This window comes from Chenopodium album, chromosome 3, assembly GCF_948465745.1.
Source record: "Chenopodium album chromosome 3, dcCheAlbu1.1, whole genome shotgun sequence".
Classification (NCBI taxonomy): Eukaryota; Viridiplantae; Streptophyta; class Magnoliopsida; order Caryophyllales; family Amaranthaceae; genus Chenopodium; species Chenopodium album.
Genome location: NC_137836.1, coordinates 85518091 through 85530783, shown reverse-complemented (window position 1 = coordinate 85530783; position 12693 = coordinate 85518091). Strand labels below are relative to the sequence as shown.

The following is a 12693-nucleotide window of genomic DNA, read 5'->3' as shown; positions in this document are numbered from 1 at the left end:
TGGGGTTTGCGTATCCTCAGCCATATCAAGAACAACGAAATCTACAGGTATATAAAATTTACCTACTCTAACGGGAACATCCTCTAAAACACGTAAGGGGTATTTGAAAGAACGGTCGGCCATTTGTAGAGTTATATTGGTAGCTTTTAATTTACCCATATTCAACTTAGAACACACAGATAATGGCATGACACTAACACTAGCACCCAAATCACATAATGCATTATCAATCAAGAGATTGACAATATGACAAGGGATAGAAAAACTACCCGGATCTTTTAATTTAGGTGGAGACTTATTTTGAAGTACGGCACTACACTCTGCAGTGAAAGCTACTGTCTCTACCTCACTAATAGACCTTTTCTCGTCAATATTTCTTTCATAAATTTTGCATGTGAGGGGATTTGTGTGATCAATTCAGTAAAGGGAACTGTTACCTTCAAATCTTTAACCACCTCCAGGAACTTACCAAACTGCTTATCCAAGTTTGTCTTCAATTGACGATTGGGGAAAGGAAGTTTGACAATTGGCTTTGGAGCATTATTATTCTTGTCTGGAGTAGCCACCTTCTCTGGAGTTGTACCCTGCAATGTAGAATTAATTATGTTAGTATTATCCTTTAGCCCTGCAGGGCTATCAACTACATTGTTTGGTTTAACGGAATCAAGATTAGCATTATTTAATAAAACAGGTTCATCAACTCTAGGCTTAGAGGGCCCTTCATAGTTTGAACCACTCCTTAGAGTAATTGCAAATGCTTGATCCGTAGGCCTAGTCGGCTGTGCCGGCAGAGCTCCCTGTTGGCGGGCTTGTAGAGTAGCGGAGAGTTGCGCAATTTGATTATCCATAATTTTATTATGCGCTAGAATTTGATCAATTGTCGCATCTCTGCTCTCCATGTGCTTTTGCATATTAACCAACATTGCTCTAATTTCCGCCAGAGAACGGTCGGAAGATGAGGGGGTTTGTTGTGGTTGGTTCTTCTGGCTAGCATTGGGATGATAATATTTCTGCTGCTGTGGCGCCTGTGGTTCTTGTGGTGGTGGATTTTGAACATTAGTGCTCCAGTAGGAAAGGTATGGATGATTTCGATACCCAGGATTGTAAGTGTTGGAGTATGGGTTATTCTTCCTATAAGCTTGGAAGGCATTAACTTGCTCCACGGAACTCCTGCAATCCTGCTCCCAATGACCTACAATACCACAATTTTCACAGAAAGCCTCATTAGAATTATTATTAATCGCAGAAACATTGGCTACATTAGCAGTGCTCAGATTATCTAATTTTTGGCAAATAAAGGTTAGTTGAGCTTGCAAAAAGGATACAGAGTCGACACTATGCTTCCCCTTGTTAGCAAATCCTCTAGGATTCCCATATTGGGAATTGTGTATCGCCATATCTTCAATAACCTGACCTGCATCATCAACATTAAGATTCATAAATCTCCCACTAGCTGCAGAGTCTAAAATTATTCTAGAGGAATTTCCAATGCCGTTATAAAAGGCTTGGATTAACTGCCATTGCGCTAAATTATGGTGAGGGCATTATCTTTGTAAGTCCTTGAACCTCTCCCAAGCCTCATATAAAGATTCATCGGCTTCTTGGGCAAAGTTCTGGATCGCACTCCATAGTACTGCTGTTCTCTCTGCAGGATAATACTTGTTATAAAAATTCAAAACAAGAGTTTCTCAGTCAGTTATACCAAGTGTAGTTCTATTTAAGCCATTAAACCGCAATTTAGCTTTTCCAGTTAAAGAGAAGGGAAAGAGAATCTCCCTGATTTGGTCTTGAGTGACCCCTGCTTGCCTGATGGTGTTGCAATATTGACAATAGTCGGCAATGTGAAGATTCGGGTCTTCACCCTTGGCTCCACTGAATTGCTTCCTCTCTATCATCGTTATAAATTGAGGTTTGATTTCAAATTGAACCCCATCAAGAGCCGGAGTGGGGGTGAGATGTGGAAAATCCGTAAGCTTTGGTTGTGAATAATCACTAAGCTTCTTTGGAGCCGTCATCTCTAATTCTGCGTCTGATGATGTCTCTGAATCGCTAGAACCAGTTGGAGGATCTCGGTGATTATTGTTATTATCACCCGAATCCGCCAGGATTTGCTTGTAGAAATTTTTCTGTCTATGGAAGGAACGTTCAATCTCAGGATCGAATGGGATGTAACCTGATCTGGAACACCTGGGCATAAACAAAAACTAGAAGCAAATATGAGATTTGTCTCAGAGAACTAACGCTCTATGAGACAAAAGGGAAATAATCTAGACTACAAAAACAATCAGAAATAAAAATAAAACCGTCTCCCCGACAACGGCGCCAAATTTTGACAACAGGGTAAAGTCGTATCCCCTAATCAAAAGTAATTTCTAATCCTCTAACTAACGTAGATAGGGAAGTAGGGTCGAATCCACAGAGAAACGAGTCTTTCTATTCCTAATTAATTAAAATAATCCAGATTATAAAGTAACCAATATATTGTAATTAAAGGAAACTAAACTACGAAGATTAAGAGTAGGGAGAAAACAATGAATAAAAGGATCTAGGGCATAGGTTCACCAATAAATAATATTCCAGGGTAAAATATAATAATCATCATTGACATTGCATAAATAACACGATTAACAGGCTCTCGCAATTTATTAATCAACATAGATCTAACAGGCTCTCGCAATTTACTAGATCTAAGTTCTTATTGAAAATAGCCTTTAATATCAAATTAACATCTGCTCGATTCATCAATTTAATATTGTTATACTTTTACAAGCCGCAATTGTAAAACGTTAAAACAATTCAATAAGAAATTATCATGCAATACCAATAATCAATAATAGTCAATCATCAATGCATCAATTAACCAGATTGTAAAGGGCTTTCGCTACGTATTACAATCACAGAATTAATTTACCGGTATTAAATCTCATCTGTCGAATCTCGACTTAACCATTTATAAATTAATCTGCCTATTGAAACTAGACCTAAACATTAATTCTCATCTGTCGAATCTCGAATCAATGTTGTCAAACTCATGCATAAAAGATCTGCGCAAATCTAGTCACAGAGCATTAAATCAATCAATAGGAAATTAATCTAGCATTGATAATTAACAACAATAAATTACCCCTTCATATTATTTATGGATCCCCACAAACCCTAGAAAGTAAACTACTCACACATAGTAGAAATTAAACTAATCAAAGCAATCAAGCAAGACATGATAAAAAGAATAAAGCAATCAAGCAATCGTAGCTTTTGCATGTTTATTTAGTATTTCCTACTTGATTTAAATACGATTATGTTTATATTATTACTTCAGTTTTTCTTTTAATGGTTGTATGGTTGAATCGGGCCTTTGGGATATTAACTCGATCTTTTTTTTTTTTTTTCCTTTTGTAGCAGCCAAGATCCTCAATTGCAAAGCTTGTTATTATCATGAACAAGGATGGTACGCCACCATTTGCATCGCCTGCCCGAAATTGAAGTTTTTGTTTATAACCTGTAAAAACATTTATATCTTTTGAACTTTATGTAATTTACTATGTAGATCTGACATTAAATAGACTTGGGTTTGTAATATATTAAGAGTTAAGTAATGTTTATCAGCTTTTTGAATGGATTTAATTGTGGTTTAAAAGAAATCAGACTGGTTAAACAAATTAGGTTGTTTGGGTCGGGTCAACCCGGATATAACAACCTGATTCAAAACCCAAATAAAAAATCAGGTCAAATAAGGTCAATTTCGGGTTGACCCGAACCCGAAAATATCAGGTTCAGGTTGGAGTTTTCAACCCGAAAAGTTTAATGGATCAGGTTCGGGTTGGGGGGTAGCTGACCTAGGAATGGCAACGGATCGAATTCGGGTCGGATGTGGCTAAATCCGAATCCGATCCGTTTAGTAAACGGACCCTGGACTTGGATCCGAATCCGAGTCCGAATCCGAAAAATTCGAGTCCGAATCCGATCCAACTCGTAATTTTCGGATCCGAATCCAGTCCGTTTATTCGGACCTCCGAAATGGTCCGAATATTTTTTATTTTTTTTTATTTTTTGTAATGTCATATACCTATAATTGCTTGTATTGTCATACCAATTAAAGTATAAACATAACATATTTAAATTATAAACTAAGTTACATAACAAAATTTTGCTACAAAAAAAGCAAATAATTGTCCCAAATTATAGAGCATATGCTTATACTCTCGGATTCGGACTCGGATCGGACTCCGTCGGACTTTGCGTAGGGTCCAAGTCCGATCCACCTCCTATTCGGATTCGGATCTATTTTATCGGATTCGGATTCGGACTAATTTTAAACGGATTCGAATTGGATTTTTTCCTTCGGATCGGATCGGATTCGAATCGAACTCGGATTAAATTGCCATCCCTAAGCTGACCCAACACGAACCCGACCCGACCTGATCCGTTTTCCAGCCCTAGTTCCACCCACCCAATTGGACTCCAGGAGGGTATTAGGAACCATGTCAAACATCTCGGCAATTTTTATTTTCGGGCGAAAAAAAAGTCAAAAAATTCCAAAATTGAAGGCTATCTACCCTTTTTGAGGAATTTTTGAGGTTACGAGGCCCGGTGGCGAAAAGTGTGGAGACCCTAAGGGATACATTTTAGGGTCATATAATGCTTTTTGGAACCATATATGACAATTAAATGATCTCATAAATGTCTGTGGTAGGCTTGAGTTCACAAAATAAATGCAAGTTACGAATTAGTAAATTGACCGTTTCAAGACAAACTGGATGATTCCACCCACCCAATTGGACTCCCCAAGGGTATTAGGGACCATGGTAAAAAATCTCGACAATTTTTATTTCCGAAAGAAAAAAGTCAAAAAAATTCTAAAATTGAAGGCTATTATCCATGCTTTTTGAGGAATTTTTGAAGTTACGGGGCCTGGTGGCGAAAAGTGTTGAGATCCAAGGGGATACATCTTAGGGTCATATAATGCCGTTTGGAACCATATATGACCATTAAATTAAGTCATAAATGTCCGTGGTAGGCTTGAGTTCACAAATTCGGTGTAGGGTGCGAATTGGTAAATTAACTGTTTTAAGGCAAATTGGATGGTTCCACCCACTCAACTGGAATCCCGGTGGGTATTAGGTACTATGGTAAACATCTTGACAATTTTTATTTTCGGGCGAAAAAAAGTCAAAAAAATTTAAAATTGAAGGCTATTATCCACGCTTTTTGAGGAATTTTGGAGGTTACGGGGCCCGGTGGCGAAAAGTGTTGAGACCCTGGGGTATACATCTTAGGGTCATATAATGTCGTTTGGAACCATATATGACCATTAAATGATGTCATAATGTCCATGGTAGGCTTCAGTTCACAAAATCGGTGCAAGTTGCGAATTGGTAAATTAATCGTTTTATGGCAAATTGGATGGTTCCACCCACCTAATTGGACTCCCGGAGGGTATTAGGGACCATGGTAAACATCTCGGAAATTTTTATTTCCGGGCAAAAAAAGGTCAAAAAATTCCAAAATTGAAGGTTATTATCCACGCTTTTTGAGGAATTTGTATGTTACGGGGCCCGATGGCGAAAAGTGTTGAGACTTTAGGGAATAATTTTAGGGTCATATATTGTCGTTTGGAACCATATATGACCACTAAATGATGTCATAAATGTCCATGGTAGGCCTGAGTTCACAAAATCGGTGCAAGTTGCGAATTGATAAATTGACTTAAGGCAAATTGGATGATTTCACCCACCTAATTGGACTCCCAGAGGGTATTAGGGACCATGGTAAACATCGCAACAATTTTTTATTCCGGGCGAAAAAAGTAAAAAAATTCCAAAATTGAAGGTTATTATCCTTGTTTTTTGTGGAATTTTTTAGGTTACGGGCCCGGTGGCGAAAAGTTTTAAGACCCTATGGGATACATCATTGGGTCATATATTGCCGTTTGGAACCATATATGGCCATGAATTGATGTCATAAATGTCCGTGTAAGGTTAGGGAATTTTTGTAAATTAGATTTATTTCTTTAATTGAAATTTATTAAAAACAAAACAAAACAAAAAACAAAACAAAACAAAAACAAAAAAAAAAACCCGAAGGACACCCCAGCCAGAAAATGACACGTGTCATTGCTGGTGTGTCTTTTAGTATATAGTTATTGACTATAGTCATTACCTATTTTACTGTATAAAACAACAAAAAAGCTAATAGCTCTTTTAGATGAGTTTTTTAACTCTAAAAATGATTTCAAACAACTCCTAATCAGACACCATAAAGTGCTTTTTAAAATGATTAAATATTTCCTTTTTCTTTTTAAAAAAACTCCTAACACCCCCTAGTGATATTAGAGGTATCAATTCAGATGTCGGGGTCGAATATGATGAGGCTGGATTAAATCTGGTGTAATTTTAAACTTGAGTCATACTACTTTCGTTTTTTTTAGGAAGTTTTTTTTTTTAGTTGACACGTTTCCTTTTGGGGTAACTTTTTTACTTTGCATTTACAAGCTACCCCACTTGTTTTTTCACTCTCTCTCTCTCACTCTCTCTCCTCTCCTTAATAGTACTAAATTAGTGTGTCCATGCGAGTGAATATTGACCAGCTCACTTTGTTAATAGACATTTGGTTGCATACAGCGAGATTGGATACGGGTTAGGGAAAATTGGTTTAGTACCATTTGCTGGTTATAAAGATAGATAGGCTTGATATGATAATTGATTAGGTTTCATTTGGGCTACATACTCTTGGGCCTACAAGGTTATGTGCAGTTTTTTTTTTTTTTTTTTTTTTTTTTTTTTTTTTTTTTTTGGTTTTGGAATAGAGGTTATATGAAGTTTAGTAGCCCACTTGAAGTCTTGAAAGTTTTTTCGCATGTCAATATTTGTTATAGAGTAACAGAAATTAATGGTCAAAATAATTTGAATTGGGGTTTATCCCATCACACAGGTAATAGAAGTGGGTGCGGTGACGAAACCTCTGTTATTGATCATCTTGATAGGTTCCCCAAAAATGACCATCGGATCAAGCGTCGTTGGTTAGCTTCTTTATTCCTTTTGCGTTCTCTTCTCTTTGGAATTTCATCGCTTCAATTCAGCCTTTATCTGTTTACTTTTATTCAATTCACTGTATTACAGTTTGATTCATTGTTTTACTATCTTAATTCTGCAATTACTCGATCATATAACTAACCAAGTTCGCTTAGGATTTAATTGAATTCCCACTCTAGATATTTTCAACATGAATTTTGTGCTATGATGTTGCAATTTTTTTTGATCAATTATTAGATTTTTTTTTTGGACAAAATTGTTAGATTTTACTAACAACGTAACAAATCATTTTTTTTCAGTCAAAGTTGCATTAATATTAGGCACAATGTTTCAAAAAAAAAAAAAAAAAATATATATATATATAAAAAATTAGGCACAAAATTATCTATAATACTTTCCCTTTTTGGGATTTGGCTTATTTTAGAGATTGGAATGGCTGATTTCATTAGGGAAAGCTTATTTGTTACATCATCATTCATGGTTTAGTGTTACTGCCAAGTGCCAATTAATTTGATTATTATCTCAAAAAAGTGATTCGATTTATTATTTTGTCCCTATTTAATCCTTTTGCTTGGAAATTATGCTAAGGTATTCACTCACCATTTTCTCTCTTTCACAATTGTTCATCTCATATATTTGCATACATATATGTATAGTCTATCTTTATGAAGATTGAAATTCATGCTTGTCTTGTTCTAATTGCATGACCAATTGACTCTTCTTTCAAGAAGGTTGTGTGAGTAGTTCTCTGGTTATTGGCTACTTATACCTCCTTTCAGTTTAATATCATGTACAACTACAACTGAAATGCATTATGAAGTATGTATTCTCAGTTGTACTTTTGCTGATATGTTCATACAGTTCCCAGAAACTTCAGGTTGCTAGAAGAACTTGAACGTGGTGAAAAAGGGATTGGAGATGGGAGCGTCAGCTATGGGATGGATGAAGGTGATGACATCTACATGCGTTCTTGGACGGGTACTATAATTGGTCCTCACAATGTAAGTTTTGATTTGGTTATCACTGTGTTTTTTGCTGCCTTGTTCCTAATCATGTCTTATCGCAGATGCTTCAGTTATACATTTTCTCTCTGTTTTTAGGATCAGTGTTTTTTTAACTACTTGATGAAAGCAAATATTCCATAGGTAGTTTTCTGTGTAGAATATTTTCCTTTTAGCTCAAGTATTAGGGAGAAAGCTCTTGATGGAATTGTGTACCCTTGTCCTCTTCGATTGTTATAATCAATCCTAAATGTTTCATGTCCAAGGACCTTCAAGCTTCTTTCACTGTTACTTTGTACGCTCTCCAATTCCAACCTCCTTGTCTGCACATTTCTACTTGTTTCTACTGCCCTTGTTCGTGATTCTTCTTTTCATAAATGCCTGGGTAATGGGAGTATATTGTTGTTTGATGTAAATTATTGGTGTCTTCAATAGTGATTACTGATTAGAAACAGCAAATTAACTGTAATATATGGTTAATGTTTTTTGTGAAATTTAGTTGAAGGTTCATACTGATTTTGTATCAGAGTGTACATGAAGGCCGAATATATCAGTTGAAGCTCTTTTGTGACAAGGATTATCCAGAGAAACCTCCAACTGTTCGCTTCCACACACGGATTAATATGACTTGCGTGAATGCAGAGACCGGATTGGTAATCTTCTTCACTTCTGCCTGACTGACTTTAGGAAATGTGCAGTTTTGTCCCTCTATCCTATTGATAGTTTGATACTCAGTTTGCTAAGGATGCCAACTCAAGAAGCATGTTCATACTTTTATGTTGATTCGGAGATTATTGCAGCTGGTAGAATGTAGTTTTATCATATGTTTCTTATGTAGGAATTAGTTGAATGCCTGCCTGTGTTTATATGGTGTCATGTGGTGCTGTTTAGTCCACTTATTATGATTGATGGTCTAAATATATTTTAGCTAGCTCGTAGGTGAAATTGCTTGGTCATTCTATCTTCCTAGAGAAAGAAGGTAGTTAATTGTAAGTGTTAATGTGATGTGCAGGTAATCAAATAGGGGGCTGATTCATGCTGAAGTGGAGTAGTGTTATATTTAATGAGCCTTAAATTGTCATCTTTGGTCTTATGAACAGCATATGTGGGTGGCAGGTTGAACCGACAAAGTTTGGGATGCTGGCGAATTGGCAGAGAGAGTTTACTATGGAGGACATTCTGACTCAGCTGAGGAAAGAAATGGCTGCACCTCACAACCGAAAACTTGTTCAACCTGCAGAAGGAACTTGTTTCTAGCTGACCTTCCAAGCTGAAAATTCTTAAAAGGGCAGAAGTCTGAAGGGTCTTAATAGATTTATATAATCAGTATGTAGTTAAATTATTTTTGCCGTTGATATGGAATTCTTGGAAGGAAAAAGTGCTTGCATATTCATATTGTTGAATGTTGAGTAGAGTTTTACAATGTGATTATGTAAGACATATTTTTAACAATAAATTGGGACTCTAAAACATGGAAAGCCTTGTTGGCTGAACCATGGTCAATGCTATTACAACATCATATGCCCTTGGGATGTATCACCGGTTTTTTTTTTTTTTTTTTTTTTTTTTTACCGAGTCCCAAACCAACCTTCAAGTTGATATGATTTTGTGTATTATAGCCTTCAAATTTGGGTTCAATTACTCAATTTTGGACTTGACAATATTGTTGGCCATGTCATGCCTTTACACTCGGACCACCTGATCTCCCATGCATGTCTTGGCGTGGGCTGCTGTACTGCTCCAATAGGCTTGTGGATGGCCTTGAGTAACGACATCAACATCAGCGTGCTCTACACTTTGGCATTGTGCCATGGCCCTCCCTTAGTTTTTTCTCTTTAATACAAGTATGTCTCTTTAAGATTATCATTTAAGATTGTGTTTATAAACTTTATATTTGTAAGATGTTGGCTTCAGAGGTCCAAGGTTGAGCAAAAACGGAGGTAAAGGCAATAAGAACAGTATAAAATGTGCATTTAAAAGATTAGCACATGTTTAAATGATTAAAGTTCAATGCAATACTCCGTACAACAGATATTTGGAAAGGGAAAGTTGAAAAAAAAAAGGAGAAGCAAATTGGTTGTGTTTAGAGGTAGATCATGTAGTAAATGACAAGACAGAGTAAAAGGTGAAGCGAAGCAAAGGAGTGTTGAACAAGTTGGCATGATATTGTTAATTGTAAAATCAATTGGAATTGCAGTAGAATATAAATTGGGATTATGCATATTGATACTCCATGTTCTCATCAAAGGCAGGCTGGTTCAGTATCAACTTTGGTTTGATAGTGACATCATTATTTTGATAGATTAGAAAAAGATATCCTACGAGCATTTCACAAATGAAAACGTGCACCAAATCAACTGGAAAGAAATGAGGGCTAAATTCCAAATTACATAGAATAGTGTAGTTAATGAATAAAATAGAATAGTCAAGTGTGGACCAATAAGAAATTGATGAAATGGTCAAAAGTGAGGCGCGTTGAATATGGACATAAAAAAACTTATTATTACAAGTTGGCGACTGTGCTCTTCATTATTGGAAGCAACAAAGCAGCCTCTTCTCTTCTCTTCACTCACTCGCTTTGTAACTTCCATTTTTGACTTGCAACTACTAAGTCACTCACTCTAATCTATCCTGTATATATATATATCTCCCACCTCCCTTATCTCTCATCAATCATTTTTCATTCTTCTCTTCTCCTTTACCTCTTCATTCATTTCATACTGGCTATAATTGTATCTCCTCAGATCTACTACACTGTTAATCATTCATTACTTGATCTAATTTACTGTCTTGAAGATGATTCTAATCAGGGAAGTCTGGGCTTCTAATTTAGATTCTGAGTTTGAATTAATCAGAAATCTAATCGATGATTACCCTTTTATTTCTATGGATACTGAATTTCCTGGGGTCATCCATCGACCTGCCCCACTTGACACCAACAGCAACAAGAAGCATCCTCATCCTCGTCCCTCCTCCCGTGATCTGTACCGGCTCCTGAAATCCAACGTCGACGATTTAAATCTGATCCAAGTGGGCCTTACCTTGTCCGATGCTTCTGGTAATCTCCCGAATCTGGGTACTCCCAATCAGTACATCTGGGAGTTCAACTTCTCAGACTTCGACATAGAGCGTGATCCACACGCGCATGATTCCATCCACTTGCTAACCCAACAAGGTATTGACTTCGAGAGGAATAAGAAGGAAGGTATTGACTCCATTAACTTTGCCCAGCTCATCATGTCTTCTGGTCTTGTTTGCAATCACTCCGTCACCTGGATTACCTTTCACAGCGCCTACGATTTTGGTTACTTGATTAAAATCTTGACGCGCCGCAACCTGCCGTCCAATTTGGACGACTTCTTAGGACTGACCAGAGTGTTTTTCGGGTACCGTGTTTATGATATTAAGCATATGATGAAGTTCTGCAAGAGCTTGTATGGTGGTTTAGATAGGGTTGCTAAGACTCTCCAAGTCAAGCGTGCTGTTGGCAAGTGCCATCAAGCTGGCTCCGATAGTTTGCTAACTTGGCTCGCATTTCAGAAGATGGTTCAACTTTATTTTCTTAATAATCTCCCCGAATATCACGCTGGTGTTATCTATGGATTAGACCTCTAGAACATGATCAACAATACACATACAGTATTAATTATTCATTAATTCTTTCTTTACTCATTAAAGTAAATGATCAACTATCTTATCAACTTATCAATCAATATTGTAAACTTGTACATTACTCAAATATTTCAATATAATATTCATTTACTACATATTGTGTTAAGATCATATATAATCATCATTGGAGTTTCTTGTCTGATCCAATTCAAATATTACTTGTATAATAAACCCATGTATGGTATCATCAGTTTCATCTAGCCAGAGTTTGGATTCTTCATTGACCGATCAATAGCACGGCAAGGACATAACTGAAAGTAATTTTACAAAGAGGATGAAAACAACTTCATTTTACCAAGTACAAATTACATACAAAAACACGTGTCTAAATTTCTAGACAATTGAACCTTCCCGTGCATGATACACCTACTTAGTCAACTTGCATGCTATAAGAGACAATTAAACGTTCAAATTAGGCTGCTTAGCTTCTATAAGTTACTCGTCAGCTTTATTTTAAGATTGTTTCTTGGCATGCATTTGGTCCATCAGGTAGCTTTCTTGGACAAGTACAGCTTATAACAAGTGGTCTGCTGGTTTCATTATCACTTCCTTCAATAGGAAGATTGAGACGACAAAGCATACAATTACATCTACTGCACTAAGGCGATCAACAACAGAAGTTGCAACTTCAAATGAGAAGTAATAAACATGCCAATTGCCAACTCTGAACTACCGCAGCAGAGAACTTCTGACAGGGCTTCCTGTTTAAGAATGTAAGTTGGGTTCTACTTTAAATTGCTTGATTTCTACAAGGCAAGCAATGATCAGCTTATGGGCACTAGGGTCCATTAGTAAAAAATATTGGATATGCACAAGGAATTTCAGGTATTTATTTAACAATTACACTTGTATTATTTATGCTATGTAGTTAAATTAGTATAAGCCATATAAGTTAGGATTGGATACTTCTTCTGCTTGAATGAACGCTTTAATCCCATAAGTGAGGTCGCTTACATGAACCAACATGAGGACTTCTCAGGAGGTCACGC

At 36.6% G+C, this 12693-nt stretch overlaps 1 protein-coding gene, 1 non-coding gene and 1 pseudogene across 2 annotated transcripts; all 3 read left to right on the top strand.

Annotated features, from left to right (window-relative positions):
- The first annotated feature begins 1527 nt into the window (after positions 1-1527).
- LOC145625772 (small nucleolar RNA R71) lies at positions 1528-1634 on the top strand. The gene has a single exon (XR_014110676.1). It is a non-coding gene; the product is annotated as a small nucleolar RNA R71 (small nucleolar RNA).
- Positions 1635-6858: 5224 nt separating this feature from the next.
- LOC145624719 (ubiquitin-conjugating enzyme E2 variant 1D-like) lies at positions 6859-9593 on the top strand. Its single transcript, XM_081677812.1, has 4 exons — positions 6859-7018; positions 7893-8032; positions 8560-8685; positions 9149-9593. The coding sequence occupies exons 1-4, from the start codon at positions 6994-6996 to the stop codon at positions 9287-9289; spliced, it is 432 nt and encodes a 143-aa protein (XP_081533938.1). The 5' UTR covers positions 6859-6993; the 3' UTR covers positions 9290-9593.
- Positions 9594-10568: 975 nt separating this feature from the next.
- LOC145621326 (putative CCR4-associated factor 1 homolog 11 pseudogene) lies at positions 10569-11797 on the top strand (annotated as a pseudogene).
- The last annotated feature ends 896 nt before the right edge of the window (positions 11798-12693 follow it).

Coding starts and splice junctions, on each gene's coding strand:
- LOC145624719 (XM_081677812.1), top strand. CDS start 6,994: ATGACCATCGGATCAAGCGTCGTTG. Junction 7,019..7,892: donor CATCGGATCAAGCGTCGTTG/GTTAGCTTCTTT, acceptor ATGTTCATACAG/TTCCCAGAAACTTCAGGTTG. Junction 8,033..8,559: donor CTATAATTGGTCCTCACAAT/GTAAGTTTTGAT, acceptor ATTTTGTATCAG/AGTGTACATGAAGGCCGAAT.